The sequence below is a fragment of the Hoplias malabaricus genome, chromosome 3, assembly GCF_029633855.1.
Source record: "Hoplias malabaricus isolate fHopMal1 chromosome 3, fHopMal1.hap1, whole genome shotgun sequence".
In the NCBI taxonomy this organism is placed as follows: Eukaryota; Metazoa; Chordata; class Actinopteri; order Characiformes; family Erythrinidae; genus Hoplias; species Hoplias malabaricus.
The window spans coordinates 50,884,777-50,906,340 of NC_089802.1; the positions used below are offsets into that span (position 1 = coordinate 50,884,777).

The following is a 21,564-nucleotide window of genomic DNA, read 5'->3' on the forward strand; positions in this document are numbered from 1 at the left end:
TTACTGCAGTGGTGTGGACATGTGAATGAGGAGTGCCTCCCAAATCATTAGCTTTGGGTGTGAGTGCTGTGTGTATGTGTAGTCTTCTTGGTCCCCCCTGCTGTGTGGAGGGAAATTACGTTAGCATCTGCAGCCACTGCTGTGGTCCACAGCTGCGTGAACACTGCTCTGGTCTAATCAGCAGCTGAGGTGACAGATGGTCAGTGTTTACCTTTACACTCGGCCAGCTACCTGCTACACACATCCCGCCTCACTGCTCAACCACCTCCACTTGTTAAAAAAGCAATAATCATTGTTACCACGAAAACTTAGCAAACAAATGTGATTATTTTTCATTATTGCATATTTATGAGGACTAACTCAAATAATGGACCCAGGATGATATGGTTTTGTAATCCCTGCATGAATCAGTTTGGGCTCCATAGCCAGGTTCCCCATATGGAGGCAGCCATAGGGTTAGTATAGAATATAGATAGATCCAGGCCACTATGTATCAGTGTAAAAACTGAAAATGAGTGATTGTTCCTTTAATTCAAAATTAAACTGCTTTCCCAGGTCAGCCATGAGCTTTACTCTGAACTCTAAACAAGCACTTTAACTGTAGAGTAAATTACAATGTAATTCTTAAAGACATATTGTTTTCTTTAAAAACAGGATGCAAACGTGTGTGTTTACATAGATACAATATGCATGTCCATATTCATGGCATGAATTAACGTAGCTCTACGCTTATCTTCCGATATTTTCCACACTCCTATTGTTGCTGAGAAGATGGAGGAACAAAGTGTGAGATGCAGGGGGTCCTAGGGGTCCAGGGTCCCCTTGAAACCCCTGAAAAATCTTTTTTTCCCCTGGTTAGTGGGTGAGGTTAGGATCCCTTAAAAGAACCTTAAGGGACATGTTATAAAGTTACGGTATCCATTAACATACTGGGTTTGCAACAACAATAAATGACTCATTTGGAAAGAAGTTATTTTAGCCTCTTTTACACACAAAATATTAAAAATTATGAAATTCTGATTTTCTATTTCTTAACCCACCAGCAGAGTATCACTGGTCTCTCATGGGGTGGGGCTGTAGCAAACTGGTCAATTACCTCGCTGCTGTTTGCTCTGCTCTGGAAAACAGTACCTATTTTCTCATTCTGTGTTGCTTTAGCACCACTCCAAAAGGTAGGAAGGGGATACTTTTTAAATTGTATTTTACCACTAACACAAATATAGCTCTTGTCTCATGGACAGTGGTGCTTATCTGTGAGGTGGTGATGTGGCTTTTGTTTGAAATTGACTGATGTAATTGACCCAGTTATGTTATGTCTAGAGTGTGCAGGTGCGATGTAAACTATTAATTAAAAGAGGTTATTTACACAGAGTGGAGCACAGTCAGCCTAGGATTAATCTGAGTACTGTGTGAGAGAACTAGATCAGAACAGTAACTGGATGCAACAATTGCATTAGAAAAGCTTAAGTATAAACAAACTGTGTGTTGATTGGAGCATGATCCTCCTTTAACACTTGTTTAACAAAACACCCCCCAAGAGGGCTTTTAAAGTGCTTAGCCTCATTTTAATAAGAGACATTGATATCAAGCAGTTTTTGCTGAAAGGCCGTAATGAGCAAGACCTCCAAAAAACGTGGCAAAAAAAAAAAAGCGACAGGTGTAAGTTTGATTGTTATAGCTCAGGTACCATTTAGCTTCAGCATAATTACAGCCCATTACTGTGTTTGAACATCGCACTTTGTTTCTTAGGAACATTGAGAGAAACTGGTCCTCACCTGGTTCTCACCCTCTCTGCAATAAAAAGCTGTCTCTAGCTCCAGATTGTAGTGCTGTTAACCTTTTCCCGGGCCTGATTTCTCTCTTAATGCTGCACATTTCCTTCTCTCACTGCCCTGTTGAGCTCACCCCAGTGCCAGACACTAAAGCACGGATTAGAGCAGGATCAAGGGTGTGGTCCAAAGTGCTGCATGTGGTCCTGGAGCACGTCCTTTGCCCCAAAATTTCCACTGAGATAGCTACAGCACAAGGCTCTCCCTCCAGGTTCGCTCTTAGAAACTGAAAACCCTGCTGTCTAACCTTCGCTCAGCAGCACAGACACTGTGCCCATGGCAAGTAAACAAAACCCCAAAGTCTCTTCTAAGCTGTGTGGTTTCCAAGAATCTTCTTAACAGAGAGCCAAACTACTCTGATTGAGTTAGCAGTGAGGCATGGGGGACTGTTTCTGCTTAAAATAATAGACTAAGGTATTTAGATGATTCACCTGCCATGACAAAACACTATTTGTGGCTTACTCAGGATCAAATGATTTAAGATAACTCATCAAATATTACCAACATGAGACTGGTTCACATTGTTAAGACCCAGGGTTTTCAGGTACTGGACTGCTGGTGTACAGCACATTTCTGTGGGCCTCCTGCCCTAACACGCCTGGATAAATTCATCAGAATTATGCTGGAAAGTAGTGTCCAAAGCACCACCATACCAAAGAATATAACACCCAAGAAGCCATTAAAAAAATCTGAATGAATTTGTAACATGAGCCACATTAAAAGAGTTTAATACAAAGAGTTTAGAGAGGCATGACGACTGACAATGACCTGTTACTGTGCCTACTTCTTTAAATATTTGTCATGCTTAAATATATGTTTCTGCACAGACACACAATATATGTGTAATACACAATATATAATGTAATACAGGGTCAAAAGTCCAGGGCACTCTTTTATTTCCTTGATATGCTACATGACCACCTTCCCATTGGAAAAAATTGCCCTTGATCCAATATGGTGGTTTTCAAGATGGCGGTCCACTCAGCCATTACTTGCTGAGGTATTCAGATAAAAGAACGTCCAGCGATTTTTGACTCAGCCTGTATAATAAACCATTAATCTGAATAAAAATATAACAATTTATACTTTACTGTGTGCTTCAGTTTTGCATTTAGCCCAGTCTCACCAAATAATTGGATGTAGAGTAAATTACATAGTTTTAGTCACCAAGAATGTGGCAGTTAAAGCTGGGACATTTTTAATGTTAGGAAAGTAGATCTGACCTTGATAAGAGGCAGCATGTACTGTTTGTTGGTGGTTATGTGGTTGGTAAAATGTGAATTATATTGTTATGCATTTCACTCATTTATTAATTAAATTTGGCAACTGCTCAGTGATGTCTATCATAAGTTGGCTTCTGGTTAATAAGTTTGTGTGATGTCAATGTGACCTGTGATGTAAGTGGGCACCCAGAGCACCCGGAGGAAACACATGTGGACACCAGGAGAACACACCAAACTCCTCACAGACAGTCACCCAGAGCAGGACTCGAAACCCCAACCCCACTGCTTTGCATTCAAAACACCTTAATACACTGTTTATGTTTATTTGCACCAGTTCTTGACATCTCATGTGTTTATTTATTTTTTTTTTTGGATACCTCCTTGAAAGACACACATTTTCAGGGTACGATTAATGCTGTGACCCTCTGAGTGTGTGACTTGGCCCTTTGAGCATGTGTTGTGGCCCTAGTGTGTGTGCTGTAATTAGCTGCCTGTATTGATCTGTTGAGTGCATGCTGAATGTAGTTCGCTGAACCATCTGCCAAACTCCTCTAATTCAGACCCATTACAGCAGCATCAGTGCCTCAAACAGCCGGAGCACAGGCGCGTCACCATGGCAGCAGCGTGATCACGTCACCACACCTTCATGATAAAGGCAAAGGATATTTAAGAGATAAGCTGTCTTTTGGAGCTGGCTTATGAGGTATGAAACCCGAATGAGGCCAGTGTGAGCTGCACTAGAGCTGTAAGAACTATCCACGACAAAACAGAGAGAGGAACATTCTGTCTGAAGCTTGGGAAACAGTTGTTGATGCACAACCATTCCTTAAGCCTTGTTGTTTCTTTACTTAACTAAGCAGAAATTTACTTTCGATATCATAGCAACATTGTTTTATTTGATTAGAACTTATTAATGGAAGGTTTAATATGATAATGTTAAGATATTTCACTTATTATTGAATATGCCAATATTATAAACATAGCGTCTTTGTGTTATATATTGTAGATCACCTGTTTAAAAAAAAAAAAAAAGTGGCATGGTAGCACAGCAGGTAGTGTCACAGTCACACAGCTCCAGGGACCTAGAGTTCAAGTCCTGCTCCGGGTGACTGTCTGTGAGGAGTTTGGTGTGTTCTCCCTGTGTCTGCGTGGATTTCCTCCAGGAGCTCTGGTTTCCTTCCATGGTCCAAAAACAGACATTGGTAGGTGATTGGCAACTCAAACTGTGTCCATAGGTGTGAGTGAAAGTGTGAGTGTGTGTCGCCCTGTGAAGGACTGACACCCCCTCCAGGGTGTGTTCCCACCTTGTGCCCAGTGATTCCGGGTAGGCTCCAGTCCCACTGCGACCCTGAATTGGATAACTGGATAAAAAGGAAAAAAAAAACATTTATCAACTGGTGCTGGAGGAACAGTAAAGTTAGAAAATAATGAACTAAGACAGGCTCTACACTTTTTAGAAGCATACCTGGCAACAGACAGTTTAGCACAACACAGCAGAACTTTTTTTGGTGAACTCATACCTGTGAGCACAAATTCAAGTGCATTGTCTTCTGAGTTTTTTGCCTGTTTTCAGCTTCCTTCCTCTCTCTTTTAACCCAAACTCTGTGCTAAATTCACAACTGTGGTGGGCTACTGGGCTTGTGTTTTCCACCACCCGTTTTCAGAGTGACATCACCAGTCAGTGAGCTCCCAGAGCGCCCCCACCCTGTGGCTCTCTGGCCTTGTAACGAGGGTTAGACACAGAACAGAAATTTAACACACCACACACATCGTAATTTTTAAATACTGCCCTCATTTTAAGATACTACCTACATTTTAAATATGGTATTACCATTATACGGCATAGCTCTATTTACAGCAGCTCAAAACACATGAAGATATCTGAGACTAAAGTGGCACTGACAGAAAAATGTCAGATTTAATTAATGAATTAATTTGCCAAAATTAAGTTACCATACGGAGGCACATTTTAGTTTATATTTTGGACAGCAACAATATGATTCTGTATTAATGTTTTTCATTTTCAGGATATTAATACAGGTCAGTTTCATTGAGTGTCTGCGGAGGAAACGTCAGGAATTCCGTCTGTGATGTTTTTGAGAAATCTCAAATGTATGTCCAACACAGGCCTCACAACAACACAATCCAGAGAAGAGATTTCAAGAAACTCATTTTCTTTTCACTCCCTTTAACAGCGATGAAGGAGAGACCACATCAGTCACAGAGAATCAACAGAGAGAACTGAGCTACAGGGAAAAACAAACAAAAAAAGAGAATGAGGAGAACACCAGGACACTCATGATTTTCCTATTTTTCTTCTGAAAAACATTTGTTCTGATTGTTGTGATGGAAAATAAGACTGATCTTAAGCCATATGCTGAAGGACATTGGCAAACTCATCAGTCAAAACCCTAAGCCCTCGGGAAGGTGCAATTAGGATGTTTTTCTAGCCAGCATCTCACACTTTCATTATAAACTGATGTCTAAAGGTTTGTAGACACTTTGGGGACACAGCTTGTGTAAACTCCAATGCAAAACATAAAAAAGAACTAGCTGCTCTGGACTAGCTGTTCCAGACTTAAGGTCATTATGCCTAATGCCCACTATAGGGTTGAGGTGTATAAAGATGCCCAGCACTGTGGAGCAGTGGATGCATGCTCTTGGGTAATGGAGACCCATTCAGTACCATCGGGATGAGATGGAGACCATTAAACATCAGCACCTGATATTAAAGTGTTCTGATGACCGAATACAATTAAACATCAACAGAAATGATTCACCTTCTTTTCAGAAGAGAAGTATATATAGTGCCCCAATAGTGGGGAGGAAAATTGGACCCAAACACAAAAAGTCAATAGATTTTACAATCCACTTCATTGGGTCAAAGTCACAAAGAGTAATATCCTTAACTGTAGCTAATAACTGTAATAATGCTTATGAGTCACATTAACGTCGTCAGATTATTACCTTCAAGTCTCTGTGATTAAATATGTGATTAAATGTCCAGCCCTCAGTGGCACTGAGTGATGTGTTAAACTGATAACTGGGAATTATTGGGATTTACATGTTATGGCTGCGTTGCTGAACGACTGCCTCAGATTGTTTGACTACAGTTATCATTTCATCCCCTTTTCTGCAAACACATCCTCAATATGTTTATGTCCTGCTCTTGACACTCAGCCAATGAAATTCCAGATGGTTTTCTGTCCCAGAACCAAACAAATACAAGAGTTAGTGCACGATTATTGCTCACCCACCGGCACCGTCAGCTCTTCAAGAATGTGGACAGATTGGACACAAAAGCTTTATTTAATAGTCCCCTGAAGTCGCTTTGTATAGGCTCGCTTTGTTTTTAACAATGATTCAGCTAAATATCTGCGAAATACCATTCAAAAATTTGAGCATGAAATCATTGATTAAATCTAACCTTAACTAAACACGTATTAACCCAATCCGTAAAGGTGCAATCAGTCATTTCACTAATGTATTTATTTCATGTTCTGGACTGGTCAGTATACAAGAGCCATTATACTATAGCAGCCTGAAGCTCTGGCTGTCCATACTGAAGTTATAAGCAGTGTTTCAGCCTTGGCTGCACACTCATAAAAACATGATTTATGGCTTTGTTTGGGATGTAATAAGACATTAAATGTCATACAAGGACTTCAGGGGAGAAAGAGATTATAGGATATTGGCTCTTTAAAGACAAAACCAGTAACTAATCAAGATGATACATGAAATCTATTCTAGATGCCTTTAGCTTACTGCTTCACCAGAAAAGGACTTGCATTAATCACTGTGCTCTAACATATATCCTCAATTAAAATGTGTTTGTTCGTTCATTCATTCATTCATTCATCTACTTTACTCACTTCATCGTGTTCATGGACTTGGACCCACTAGACAGGGTGCCAATCCATCGGAAGGCACTTATAAATCCATTTAATTTTAAAGTTAGACTTGAGCTGTGTCTGAAAACATAGCCCTCAGGTTCAAATTAAAACGAGGAACAGTTCTCTCAGAATGTATCAGACTCAGGGCTTGCCCAATGGTCAGAAAGCATGAGTGGGATTGAGTGCAGTTAATAACTCGGCTTGTCCTGCTGTCGCCTTGAGTAAAGCTTTAAACCCCAGCCAGCTGCTTGGATACGGTTAGTGATAGCAGCATTTGTACACTATATATCCACTATATAAAGTGCACTCATTGTGGACAGAGTAACTACAGCTTTTATAATCTCCACAGAGGAGCACGAAATAGGTGATGCTCTAGAGCAGCTGCACATTGCTTTAAAGTCACAACGCCGAATGCCAAGAGTCCACAAGAACGGTATTAAGCCAAGAGGCACTGAGCTGTGAAGCAGTGAAATTCCATTTTCTGGAGTGATGGAGCTCCATCCAATACTTTCTGAATGAGGGGGATTGGTGTTTTTGAAGCAGAACTAATCATCCAACACCAGTACTTGAATGCACTATAAGACTCTTTTGGCTTAATCCAATCAAATCCTCACAGCAATGTTTCAGTATATATTTAAAAGCCTTATTGCAGAGTAAAAGATAGCTTTTACAACCTAATAATAGGATAATTTGGATTGGATGAGCTGGTGTCCACATGCTTTTGTGCTATGTATGTTTGTATTAAAATACGTATTTTAAACATGAAAATTGATTGTTGTGTCACTATTTTAATTTGTGCACAGTTATATTTCTCCCAGGAAGGTTGTCATCTGTGTGAATGATGCAACTGTGTAACTTGATTTTCCTCAAGGGCTTTCCATCAGCAAAGTAATTGTCAGGCAGTTCATTTGTCCCAATAAATTCAAAATGAGATGAGCTAGGTGAAGGGGACTGAGGGGGACATTACCATGAAGCTGCATGTTCCCACATAAACAACAGAAATTAGACGTAATTAAGCAGAATCTGCATATTCTCCCTTAATTGTTTTAGAGGAAATACCAAATGAGGCCAACAGGGATGTCTTGCATAAGCTGCTGTTTGTTTAAACAGGACACAGAGGGGAAACCGCTGATCTGGGACAGACCCTTTTTCCTAAGATGAGCTGGAACTCAATATTCCCCAAAATGCTGAGAAAAACACAACACAAGTGCTGTCATTTCTCTTCCCCTAGATTCAGGTCTGAAGGCATATGAAAAGTACATCAAAATGCAGCCCTGTGGTTATTTGACACAGGCTTTTGAGGATTCTGATTGGCCCAGCCACATGAAAACCCATCAGCCCACCTCACAGTCACACAGTTCAAAATGGGCCAAGTCACTGAAAACCATTATCCTGTCATTCCCAATTCACCAGGACCATTCACCTTGGACAACAACAACAACACAATCTGGTGTAGTGTTGAGCAGTATCATTTTTTAGGCAGATATTTAGGCAGGTATCATATCAAAATTCATAACTGTGGTACCGTGACAACACTAATCTGGTGGTTAATCTTGTGTTCTTTTGATGTTTGATGTCTGTGATGAGAGAAATATCCCTTTTCCAAGTAATCTCTGTTTAGCATTAGGTTAATGTCACATTCCGTTACATCACCAGGTCATTGGTGCATGGTAAAAAAATAAATAAATTATAAATAAATAAAATAAAGTAAAATAAACAGCAGTGAGATGTGTGTTTATCCCATCTGTAGCAGTGGACACACACACACACATTAAAATTTTGGGCGCCAGGTACAAAATACCTGACTTTTTCGCCTTTTCCTATTCCAAAGACAATTACATGAGTAAACAACTGAGTTTTACATAATGATGATAGGCAGAATTTAATGCAAACAATGACCTTGAATACAGCTCAGCCAGCTATTTCATTGAAAAGCATTAAGCTTTGGCTCCTCGGGGGCACAACTGTGTAATGCTGGCTTCGACATGGAGTTCAATCTGAGGCTGGGACTCCAAGACTGCACGACTGGCTTTGCTCTCTCTGGCAGTGTAAGATGGCCCTCTGGCTTCCTCCCATCATTCAGCACAGTGCTAGCCAATTCAGGCATTTGTTAGCTAACATAACTGGGCAGTTAATGTTTTTCTCCACGTGTTGAGATGTTCAATGAAGTTGGCAGCTTTGTGTGTTTGGAGGCGTCCTATCTCTCACAGGTAGAACAGGTAATACTTGTGACTAATGGGGTTTTAGAGTTTCATCCAGCTTTGTCAGGAATGCTGTCCCACTTGTGATCAATAAAGGTCTACAATGTAGAGTGTTTTCCTTTAAGATGGTATATTTTACACAGTGCAGGCATAAGGTTGGATGATAACTTTGTCCAAGTTCTCCAAGAGCTTAAATGCAGCTGGTTTGAGTTTCACGCTTGTAAGAGTTGCAGTATTATCAGCCTCAGGGTCGTTACCATCCTTACACTGTACCCTCTGCTCCGTACAGTGATTTCAGGCCTTTGTAAGAAGACCACACGAGAAAATTATGCTGGAGGATATACCATGTTATTTTTACCTTTCTCTTTATACCATTTGGGTTCTGAGGGTCCTGTCTTGCCTGAAGTCAAAACCTACAGTGCAGGTCCTGGAGGACACATCCATTGTATACGTGTGTGTGATTCCGTCTCTAAACATCAAAAGAAATGAAGCCACAGGTCACACTGAGAGAGAGAGAGAGAGAGTATATTTCAGCAGTTTTACCACCTTTATTCAGCTCCCCTCATATAACCCTGTACACATACACACAAAAAAAACGGATTTGATCTTTACAGATCAATCACATTATTAGACCATGCTCCTATTAGATTACATATTAAAAGTTCATAGACACAACTTAGACTTGATTATTTTAAGATGTGTGTAATCACAATAAGATGAACCACCATCAGATTAATCAGAACAGCAAAACATGAGCCTAAGGTAAGTGTACACAATGTCAAGGGTCCACTAGAAGAGTATAAACTATTCATTCTACGTTCTCTGGGGGACGGCACAACATGCAATTTCTTTTTTTATTATTCTAGAAACATTTGTAATCCGCAGCTAAGCATTCCACGTTTCTACATTAGCATTCACACTAATGCTGTTGTTGCTGAATGCAACCAAATCTTCAGACAAACTTTTAAATACCTTTTGTAAAGTTTTCGTGTAGAATACGTGGCACCACTGTTCAAATGAGACAACTGTTTATATGACGTTGTGCAGATGTGTCCTCTCTAGAGTATTTGTCCTTCTATTCACATAGACTACAAAGAGCAACTAAATCTATTTATCTATCTTTACACTTATATAGTGCCTTTCTAGATACCCAAGGACGCTTTACAACCCACACTGCTCAGAACACTCAATCCACACACACACTGGCGAGAAGCGGCAGCCAAACGCACACAGCGTACTCTCGACTGTCCACCTGGAGGACTGCATCGGGCACTAGGATTTCACCCAGGACAGAGTGCCAATCCATATCTGGGCACACACACATTCACTCACACATACACACTCATTCACTCACACAGGAGGACAATTATTAGACAAGCCATGTTTTTGGGCTGTGGGAGGAAACCCATGCAGACACGGGGAGAACATGGAAACTCCACCCAGATGGGACTTGAACCCAAGATCCCAGCGCTGGGAGGCGAACATGCTAACCACTAAGCCACCGTGCTGCCTTATTAAAATGTTTAAATGGTTAAGGTTTCCCATAGTCGTAAAAACAACAACAACAAAAAGGTTTGTATGTGAATTGCTTAATCAAAAAGACACACATTTGAAAGAGTGTTAATTGTGGCCCCATTATGAAGAGTGTGTTCTTGTTTGCACCCAGTGATTCTGGGTAGGATCTGAACCTGCCACAAACCTGAATTCAATGCATAGCTCGAGGAACTTAACGTGATGCAGCTTATAACATGGTAGGGTAGTCATAAGCTAGGTTAGTACATACAATATGTCCAGAAATGTATAAACACCCCTTTTAATGAGGGCATTTATCTGCTTTAAGGTGGGGTGGGGGGGGTATTAGGTCTCATCCCTCGCTGCTGTTGTATGCTTAGCTGAACCTATGTGTGCTTTTAGGTCCTTTACAACCTTATTTGCTACACAAAACATGGGCATTTCTTTTTTAATTCATCCGAGAACTTACATTTACGTTTCGGCATAGCTGCTCGAGCTGAGGGTAGGTACATGAGCTTTGCCTGACGTAAACAAGGACTACTGACGGGCAGACTGACCAATTAAATGTTTACAGAAAAGGTTATCGACCAATAGCGGTAGCTCTACAGTCACACCGGCCAATCAGAAGATTTTAGGCTACTTCACCACACCCCCTTCTCACTCAAGCGAACCAATCGGAGTAGGGGAGGGCGGGACTAGTTTGTGAACGAAACGCTTCTCGAAGTTCTATGTAAGCTCCAGAAAAACAAAATCCCGGACGTTTGTGAAATTCCGGCCGGATGTTTTTTAAGTCTAAAAAAGAGGACATGTCCGGGTAAAAGAGGACGTCTGGTCACCCTATTTAAGTTCCACCTACTGTGGACAGGTTCAGTTGTGCCCAGTGCCCAGTATGAAATGGGACACTGAGCAGCTGCTTTACCAGAAAAAGCAGGAACTGTTACTGTAGCAAAGAGGAGACTACAGATATCGTTGGAGGACAGGGGTTCCACACGGCTGCGGCCATACAGTACATTGTTATAAAGCACCAGGAAGAACAGTGACGTTCAGAGGAACTGAGTAACTTCCAAGAAATGTGGAAATCAAAAACAGTGATATCAGAGAATCAATACACAATGTTTATCAGGGTACTTTCTCAGGATGTAAATAAAGACGTAGAGGAACACTGTGTTCCGGCTGAAAATAATGAGCCCGAGAGAGAATGACGTTGTCATGTTTACGTCTTGTTCATTAAGGCTCCTTCAGGTGTGACAAATGGAGTTGTGTTTATCTGCTCCACGCTTCGATAGAGGACTGTATTCTGGTAAATTACGACAAATGAATAATAGATTGGCGCAAGTTTTATCTCAGAACTCAGAGGAAATCAAAAGGCTTTCTCCGCCGTACTGGCTTTACTGGGGAAACTTAATGAGGGGAAAGGGACTGTTTGTACTTACAGCGGCTTTCATAAATAAACCCACACCGGCAGCTCTCCCTCTCCATCTACCTCCGTCCAGTCACTCAACCTCACAATATCACTGTTACTCTACCGCCACCAAGCGGTGAGCCGCAAAACTGCAAGCGGCTGATAAACACAGCCTTGTCAAATGCCAAGACTACGTGGGGTGGGGAGTAAAAACATGTTTTGGGGCAACTATGCCCAAATAGTCAAATACACAAGTTTGGGCCTGGAAGGTTGCTGGTTTGACCTCTTTGACCGTAATATTTGGTTTGAGGGAGTGAAGGAACAGTGCTGTCTCCTCCCTCAGCGTCTATGGCTGAGGTTCCCTTGAGTAAGACACCTAACCCTCGACTGTTCCCTGGGTGCTTATTTTATTGCCACTGGAGAAAAAAATAATTTGTGCTAAATTTTGAGTTAGAACTCAGAGTTCTAATACATGTAAAAGACCATACACTGATCAGCCATAACATTTAAACCACCTTCTTTTCCTTTATTCATTGTCCAACATCACAGACCGCACTTTGTAGTTCTGTTGCTCTGAATACCCACTTTCACCCTGTTCATCAATGGGCAGGATACCCACAAGACCTCCACAGCGCAGGTATGATTTAGATGGTCTAATCAGTGCTGCAGTGACGCTGATGTTGTGGTGTGGTAGTGTGTTGTGACGGTATGAGTGGATAAGGCACAGCAGTGCTGCTGGAGTTTTTAACACTTCAGTGTAATTACTGGACTGAGAATAGTCCACCAACCAAACATATGTATTCAACAGCACCTGGTGTCCACTACAAGGCCTCTACAAGATGGACCAACAAGGTAGGTGTGCCTAACTGAGAGGTCACTGAATGGACAGCTTTTAAAATCTCAGCAGCACTGCTGTGTCTGATTCACACATATCAGCGTAACACACATTACAATACTACAACTACCACCGTGCCACTGCAGGCTAAGAATGTTCATTGTGATTATTTATGTAGTCATTAATTATCTTTAATAGTGCATTAGTCAATTTCATTTTTTATAACTAATAAAATTTATCTGTAAAAGGTGAAGAGCATGAATAAAAACGTGCATTCTGGGCCTGAAGCCTATTTTGGTGCCTGTCTTTATTGCTGCGATTCACTTATCTTGAATCTTGACAAATTCACTAGTGGTCAGGGTTTGGGATGTGGGTAAAATACACAGTGAAGCACTGACTAGCGCACCTTTAAATACAACAAAGTGAATAATGTGTGCACTCATTCATTTCATAAAGAGGCCAAAAAAGTTAATTTGTTTTTATTTGGACTTGAATATTCTTCACATCCAAAGAGTGGCATGGTGTACAGTTAATCTACATCACAGGGAGGATTCAACCATTCAAACACTCATTAACAAACAGCATCACTAGACAAAAGTGTCAAGAAGAGGGCAAAAAACAGTATGTCAATATTCACAACCCACTAGTACAGACAGACGGCAAGTTTGGTTTTAATGAACGTTGTGTCTAGAGAAGGAGAAAGTCAATGTTACCTTAGCATACACACAGTTTAGCATACATACAATACACACCCATTATAGCATACGTTCCCAGACTAAAAAAAAAATTAATAATAAATCTTCCAGAATTTACTGTCCACATACAGCCTATAAAGGACAGGGTTGCACCATGTGCCTCAGTAATCAGTAATCGTGCAAGTACCATAGAAGATCTGACTAGGCCTTAAATACTGCAATGCATTAGCTTGGATAGAAGGATTACATGGAGAGCAGGACTTCAAAGCTTTTGCGCAGCACAGTCTGGGGTCATTTCAAGAGGAAACAGGAATGAAAGGAATGATTAAAAGTGAATCAAGATGATGTAGAGGTAAATAAAGATATTATGATTAAAACGCCCCGTGCTTAAATTTGCTCTGATATAGACAGAGGTTTGTGTAAACTTAAGTAAAAAAGTTCCTACAATTCCTATATGCCAGCAAAACCTATGCGATATGTGAGGATTTAACATGTGGTTATAAATAAACCCAAAAAAAAAAAAAAATCTCAAAACAGATAATAAATGTCACAAAGTTGTTAAAACACTTCAGAAAATCTAAGAGACTTTCTCTCTGTCACAAAACATGAAGACCACCCTCATCCTTAGTCACAATGGTCATGTTTGTGCTTATATTCTTAAACTCTAGAAGAAGGGTCTGATTCATTAACTACATGACTAAACATGTAATATAATTATGTAAACCACATCAAAATTGGCCAAACAATAACTAGAATGTTAAAAGCTACAATTCCCTTAAAACTATCAAATCATTAATGTTTCTGCTGCTTAAATCTGCAGAGAAAGGGCTCTATAAACTTGAAGGGAGACCATGCAGTGCTTTGAGCAACGCAGTGGCAATGCATTCCAGCAGCTTACCGCTCTTTAATGCTAATTTGCACAATCCTAGGAACAGCTAGTTTTTATGATGACCCTATAATTAAGAATGAAAGTACCAGCATTAACCAGCAGAGAGAGAAGAGGGGGGTGGACAGTGGCCATTTTTACCCACCAGAGGACAGTGCACTCACTGGTGTAGAATAGAAGCTGCAGTCTATTGAATTATGTCACACTACACAGCCCATTCCTGCCCCCTCAGGTTTGGGTCAGACACTGAACATTTGTTGGATTTGACAAAATTGTGTCAAAATAGCCTTTCCAGACAAAGTGAAGCTGGATGATCACAGGTCAGAGTGCAGAGCTGGGTAATTCAGACCCAGAAAGGAAATATCCTTCCCAGGATTTGGTTCAGACTCTACACATCTGCTGCTGGTCTGAGCTAAGCAGAAATGCAACATGGTTGGAGCAGGGGCGGGATTTGTATTTCCTGGACCTGAGCTGACCATTTCTATCACAGGAACAGGGCTCCACATAGTTAATTAACAGTCAAAATCACTGTTGTTTTTTATGGTCAAAATGGAATTCTAAAATTCAGCATTTTTTACCAAAATTCTACCACAAGATAGCATTAGAAGCTATGTGCCTCACTGTGACAAGGATGTATCCACTGCCACTGGTTGGACGGGTAAAAAACAGAGTGTAGAGTTTCAACTGCAGGTATTTATAAGGCTGTGGGTTCTGATCTTGATAAAGCTCAAATATACATTTCTTTAATACTGACATGAATCTCCTCACCTCTGCTGTTTCTGTTTTTGTTTCATTTGTGTGGTGATTCTGAGGTGCACCACATGGTCTTTGCGGTTGGTGGTGTAAAAGCTTATGGAAGCACATGTTCTGTCGCCCTCTCATGCAGAATGAGAGCCCATGCAGGGGGCCGGGCTGAGGCGTCCAGACAACAGCCAGCTGCTAGCTACCGCTAATTACCAGGAGCTAATGCTGACTCAAAACGCCTGCAGCATTAGGAGGGTCAAGTAATTACCAATGAACAGATGCAATGTAGTGCAAAATAAAAGGAGTATGGCACATTAGACAGGGTTAAAACTCACACAAATACCTGTGTGCGTGTTTAAACAAAAAATTAAAAAAAAGCAAGACAAAGAAGGCAAGATTTCTGTGCTGTTGATACATTAAGACAAGGGCTTGACTCTCACATCATCATCATCACATTTGAACTCAAGAGAAGTGTGCAGTAACAGTACTTTTTTTTTCCCAGCAGATTTTTTTCTTTTTTTTTTTTTTTGCAGCTATACAAGCATTTACATACTGTAGATCTGAGCGGAACAGGCAAGAGGTGGCAATTAAAAGGCAAAACTGCAGACGTGGTTGATTATCTGTGCTGGAGATGAGATTAAATCTGAATTGACTGAAGCAGATAAGTGGGTCAGTCGGGCAATATTCATGCCCGAGCGGGAATCCCACCCCCACCCCCTGTTCCAGTGCAGCGGGGGGAGGGGAGGGGATGACTGGAAACCAGTTTAAAGATGAACTGGAAAATCTATGACAGATTGGGGGCAGCCAAGATGCTCCCAGTAGTAGCTGGTTTGCCACTGGGTTAGAATCTTTAGTCTGGGGTAAGAAAAACATCTCTGAGTGCCATCAGAGGGAATACAACCTGGATTTACAGCTACATCACAAGCTAATTAACTAATATTTGCTCTCTCCATGTAATGGAGATACACCTGGGTAGAGCCCTTTCTCTTCATTAGAAAGCCATGAGTGACATGAATATTAATGACTTACGCTAATTATATATATGAATAATATTAGAAATGACATAATATTTGCATGTAGGTATATATCAACAATTTGTTCTTCTTTGAATAAGAGATGGTTTGGGGACGACTGGAAGATATTTGTTGGAGTAAATTAAAAAAGGCCAGGGAGTTTTTGTTCCTTGGGCTGAGAATAGGCTGTTACCCAGAAATTGGCCATTTAAGTATTATAATTTCAATAAGTGAGATGAATATGGGCCAGAACACACTGGAGTTGAGATGCGACAGGGTTCTGGAACAGATCTTAAAAATGTTGTACTATTTTCAAAGGGAAAACCTGTATAGTGGTTTAAAACGAACGTGAAATGAAGTGTCAGTTAAATTCACCTCTTTTCAGTCCTCAGCCCATAGTCAGCCAACAAGAAGTCTGACTAGAGCTGGGCCCCCTCAGTCTCCATGGTAACAACACTCAGTCTGTGTTTTTAACATGAAAGTAGTAGAAATCTCTTTCTACTTTTATGTGTAGGTGAATAAGTGCTGATTTGTTTTTTTTATACCAGTTCTGTATATCATTTTGATGATCTGTATCTCCCCCCCAGTAAAACCTGGATATTTCCACCCTATCAATAATGATCAATAAAACGATTAGTGGTACCAGCCCTAGATTTCTGTTGTGCCTTTGGTTGTATGTTATTTGAAGTACTTCACAAGTGAAGCAACCATATGGAATTTGGCAGTGGTAGATATATTCTCTATAAACGCTAGGCTACCACACTACAAGCACAAAGCAGAAATACATATTTGAAACATATTATGCATGCTACACAGTACAATTATCTTTAGCTTGGGCACGGTTAACCATTACTAGGACTTGACATGAACCATGTTTACATTTTTAAGGAAATTGACATCCACTCCACTCTGAGTTTTTCAAACACAAGATACCTGTGATGATTATTTTTCTGTAAGAATAACTGATTTGGTCCAACTGGATTTTAACTGTATATTAGTTTAGTTAAAGAAAAAAAAAGAATGGATTTGAATATACTCATAACTAATGGCTCAGACAGCTAATAAAAAGTCCCATAGAGATGAATTATTTTTTTGTTTGCTGGGTGATTTTTATTGGATAGATGCCATTCTTGCCTGTTCATTCCTCAAATGTACATGTTTAACATTTAAAAAAGGAATCTATCTAAAATTATATACAGTTCAAACTACATTTTTACCACAGGTTTCTTACAATTAGTTGGTAATGTATATTGGTATCAGTTTCTGCATCTCATATATGTTTACAACTTGGCTATGCTATTATGCTGCTGAACATCCCTTATACTACAAAACAAAAGGCATTACAAGTTCAAGTACAGTATATCTCTATTTACAACAGCTCAAAGGTAGTCCTCGAGCGACAGTCTGCTTTAAATGGACAGTCTAGTTTTGGGGGGGAGGGGCTGTACAGAAACTCTGCCTCCTCAATAACTGAACAAATCTGGCTGACCAGTGCAGAGAATAACAAATGCTAAACTCATTTAGTATTGCTCTACCTACAGTATGTTCAAGTTGAAAGCAAGAGACTGGCCAAAGGACTTTATAGTATCAGAGGTTTAAAAAAAAAAATTAGAAGAAGAAAACAAGAAGGGAAAAAAAATCAAGCTCTGAGGTGTTGATATACCATATGCATATTTATATACACATATGAATAGGCTGCTATACATGTGTATACATTATGTGTACACATATCTATATGCCAACACATCTATTATATTCCAGCTTTTTCTTCTATCAACTTCTCAACGTGCTTCATAGAGATGTAGATGACACAAGCTTGTGCAATAGTTTAAACACCAATGGGTCAAATCAGGTTTTGCTCATTTTTTATTTTATTTTTTTTTTAAGTGAAAATATGTACAAATCCTCTTCCCGCAGGTGGGCCACTTTCTGCAAATTTTAGCAATAAAAGATATGTTGAGTTTCTGTGTTTGTGTATTTATGTTTTATTGGTTTATTTTTATTATAGTTTATAGGCAGAAGCAATATTTATGCAGAGGATTTGTACTTATTTTCACTTAAAAAGTCAACCTGGGGTGCCTAAACTTTAGCTTAAGCCTGTATACTTCACATGCCTCATGTCCATAGTTACCCGGTCTTATCTCTGGGCCTTCTGAGGCTGATTCTGAATTTGAAAATCCTAAAGCTAGAATAAAAAAAAGGGAGCCTTTTTCACCCCTTAGCTTGGTCTTCATGATGTAATCTGACCAGTGCTGGGAGCTACACATTCTGCCCTGACCCCGACCATGGTGGGCTACATACTATCCCCTTGTTTATCTCCTGTGTTTGAAGAAGATGCTGTAGTAGAGCTGTTGGGAAAGCTCTTCTCAGTGGGAGTGACCGCTGGACTGCCTACACCGGAGGAGCTGGAGCTGCTGGAGCGGTGCTGGGTTGGGGGCGGTCTCACTGGCCTCATGGGCGGAGGTCTGAGTTGGGCTCCAGCTAGTCTAGCAGACAATGCCGGTTTGAAGGTGGTCATCATTTCTGAGGTGGAGCTGCTCCCACGCCGCAGAGCTGCGTCCGGATCCCGGATCATAATGGTGTGCAATGGACTGGCTGGTTCAGAGCTCACTGGGTTCTTCAGAGGTTCCAGGGTGTCCAGCACTACATCCGGAGCCTGTTTGGCTGTATTCTGACGCTCTAGCTCCCTGAGCTCATGGAGAGCAGTGGTCATAGTCTTTTCTATGTCCTGTAGGTGAGACAGATATACCAAGTCAGTATAGTCCATGCACAGAGGGAAAACACAGCATGCATCATGTGGCAATGGCTAGAGAAATACATATCATCGATGGCATATTTATATTCCTTTATTCATTAAGAGTCCATAAATTGTTCAATTTCTGCACTTATTAAATCTGCTTATATCATATATAAAGAGCAGTAATTGTTTACACTGGTAGATATTATTAAAATGTTGGTGCAAATGAATCACAATTAACAATTGAATACTCGGGGTGTGTGTGATGACAGTGGCGGTTACTATTCACAAATGAGACCTTAGACTAAAAGACATTTTAGAGCTGCTGGGCCTGCTATCAATTAATGAACCATGCTGAGCACGTAAGCTCAATCTTACCAACAAACTCTTATTAATTCCTTGAAAATCTTGAGTTCCTTGAATTTTCCCTGCACTCTACAGGACAGATTTATGGCTCTGATCTAAGCTTTGGCTTCACTGAGCCTAGTCTTTTGCTGTATATTTATCTCTTAAGTCCAGTATGTCACCACCGTACTTTATATATGACATTTACACAGCACTTCAGCCAGACCTTTTATGCTATAAAACTTAGTGCTCGTCTCCCCTCATTCAAAGCAATGGGCTCTGGCCCATCTTATGACTCCACAAGCAATACCGAAGCCATAATGATAAGAGGTATGAAACCATGCATGCCTGCACACATGCAGCAATTGTATACACAGGCACAGGTCATATATCATAACTCTGAAAGCATTCATGATAATTGAGAGATAAGAGACACACACACACAAAACATTCAGCACCTCCAATTCACTCATAATGCCACCCTCGCTCTCTCAGCCTCTAACAATTAAGTTCATTAGACTATGACAATGGCAATAACACAACTTCCAGCCCCATAACAAATTTGCTGACTCTAAATCACACATTAATCTACAACAATGAAAAGTAATTAAAGATCATACGAAGAATTTAATCATCTTCTTCCACCATGACAGAATATTCAGACAGCAAACACCAAAACTCTAATTAAAAACACAGAAAAAATAATTTCCATTTTATAAACTATGATCTAATGTAATTTTTCTCCCTTTAGCCAATCACATAGGCAGCGGAAGTTGTCTAAAAGACTCCTGTGCCACTGTCTTTGTTATTATGAAGCTAATGCTGAAAGAAACAGATTAATCAATGGCCATTTATTCCCTCTTAAATAGTGAAGATCCCAGAGGATACACAGTCAACATTTCCTAATATATGGGTCAACAGAAATGGCCCGAAATTGCATTTAGCAAGTGAGAGTAACATAATAAATTCTTATTTCAGAGATATATGACAGCAGTTATATGTATGAATTATCCTATGCTTTGAAATATCAAAAAGTTACTGAACTTAATGTTATCCAGCTACATCTGTTGCATGTGAGAGAGTGGTATTCCTCACCTCAGCTAAAGCCTCAGCTTCCAGGCTCTTGTGATCTCCGAGGCTGCTGTGGCGTGTGGTTCCTGACCCAGGCCTTAGCGGGTGGCCCTCAGGATAAGCTTTCCTTTCAGGGTAGTTAATGCTGCCAGCACTGCCGAAGGTGCCCAGCCGTCTCTTCTCAGGACTTTCCACTCTGCCCCGGCTCACTGCAACTTTGTGGGGGCTGCTGGGACAGGCAGCAGCACGAGGAGGTGTGTCTGTGCCTCGCGGGGGACTGTGGCCCTCAGTACCACTCCTCCGCCGAGGGATAGCAGCACCATCTGAACGCAGTCTCACCCTGACAACAGTAATAACACACAGTTACTCACACCCCAATAACAGCAACATCATATATTCACAGTTAACAACAGAGTGACTTTTCTGCTGCAGGACTTCAGTCCCTAATACAGAGAAACCAAATTTAGCTCTTAAAATTTACACTAAGGGGCGGCACGGTGGCGCAGCAGGTAGTCACACAGCTCCAGGAACCTGGAGGTTGTGGGTTCGGTTCCCACTCCGGGTGACTGTCTGTGAGGAGTTGGTGTGTTCTCCCTGTGTCCGCGTGGGTTTCCTCCGGGTGATCCGGTTTCCTCTCACAGTCCAAAAACACACGTTGGTAGGTGGATTGGCGACTCAAAAAGTGTCCGTAGGTGTGAGTGAATGTGTGTGTGTGTGTGTGTGTGTGTCTGTGTTGCCCTGTGAAGGACTGGCGCCCCCTCCAGGGTCTATTCCCGCCTTGTGCCCAATGATTCCAGGTAGGCTCTGGACCCACCTTTGGATAAGTGCTTACAGACAATGAATGAATGAATGAATGTTACACTAAATGCTCCTTATGTACAACACTGATTTTAACATAGCAATGTAATCAATGAAGTTACAGTTAAATATTATCATTGCACACAGCTACTCTTTACAGCTTTGTTTTAAATACTTAGACTATTTTTGGATTCTCACTGTTATTTTCTTCAATAAGGCTCTCCATAATTGAATGATTAAGATATAAACAAAACTTAAAAAGAGGACTGATATAAAATCCATAATTGTAATCATGATAATTCTATTCACCTAAAGACAATAGTTGGGTCGACTAGTCATTTAAGAAATTAATATATGGCTTTATTTGTATTGGAGAAATG

At 40.6% G+C, this 21,564-nt stretch overlaps 1 protein-coding gene across 2 annotated transcripts in view; it reads right to left on the reverse strand.

The window, feature by feature from the left end:
• Positions 1–18,252: 18,252 nt before the first annotated feature.
• Positions 18,253–21,564, reverse strand: part of srgap3 (SLIT-ROBO Rho GTPase activating protein 3) — a 95,825-nt gene continuing 92,513 nt past the window's right edge. For both annotated transcript variants that reach the window (XM_066663109.1, XM_066663108.1), the window contains exons 21-22: positions 20,411–20,726; positions 18,253–18,961 (exon numbers count right to left, since the gene is read on the reverse strand). In XM_066663109.1, coding sequence (XP_066519206.1) covers positions 18,527–18,961; positions 20,411–20,726 — 751 coding nt within the window. In that variant the 3' untranslated portion in view covers positions 18,253–18,526. The remainder of the gene's footprint in view (positions 18,962–20,410; positions 20,727–21,564) is intronic.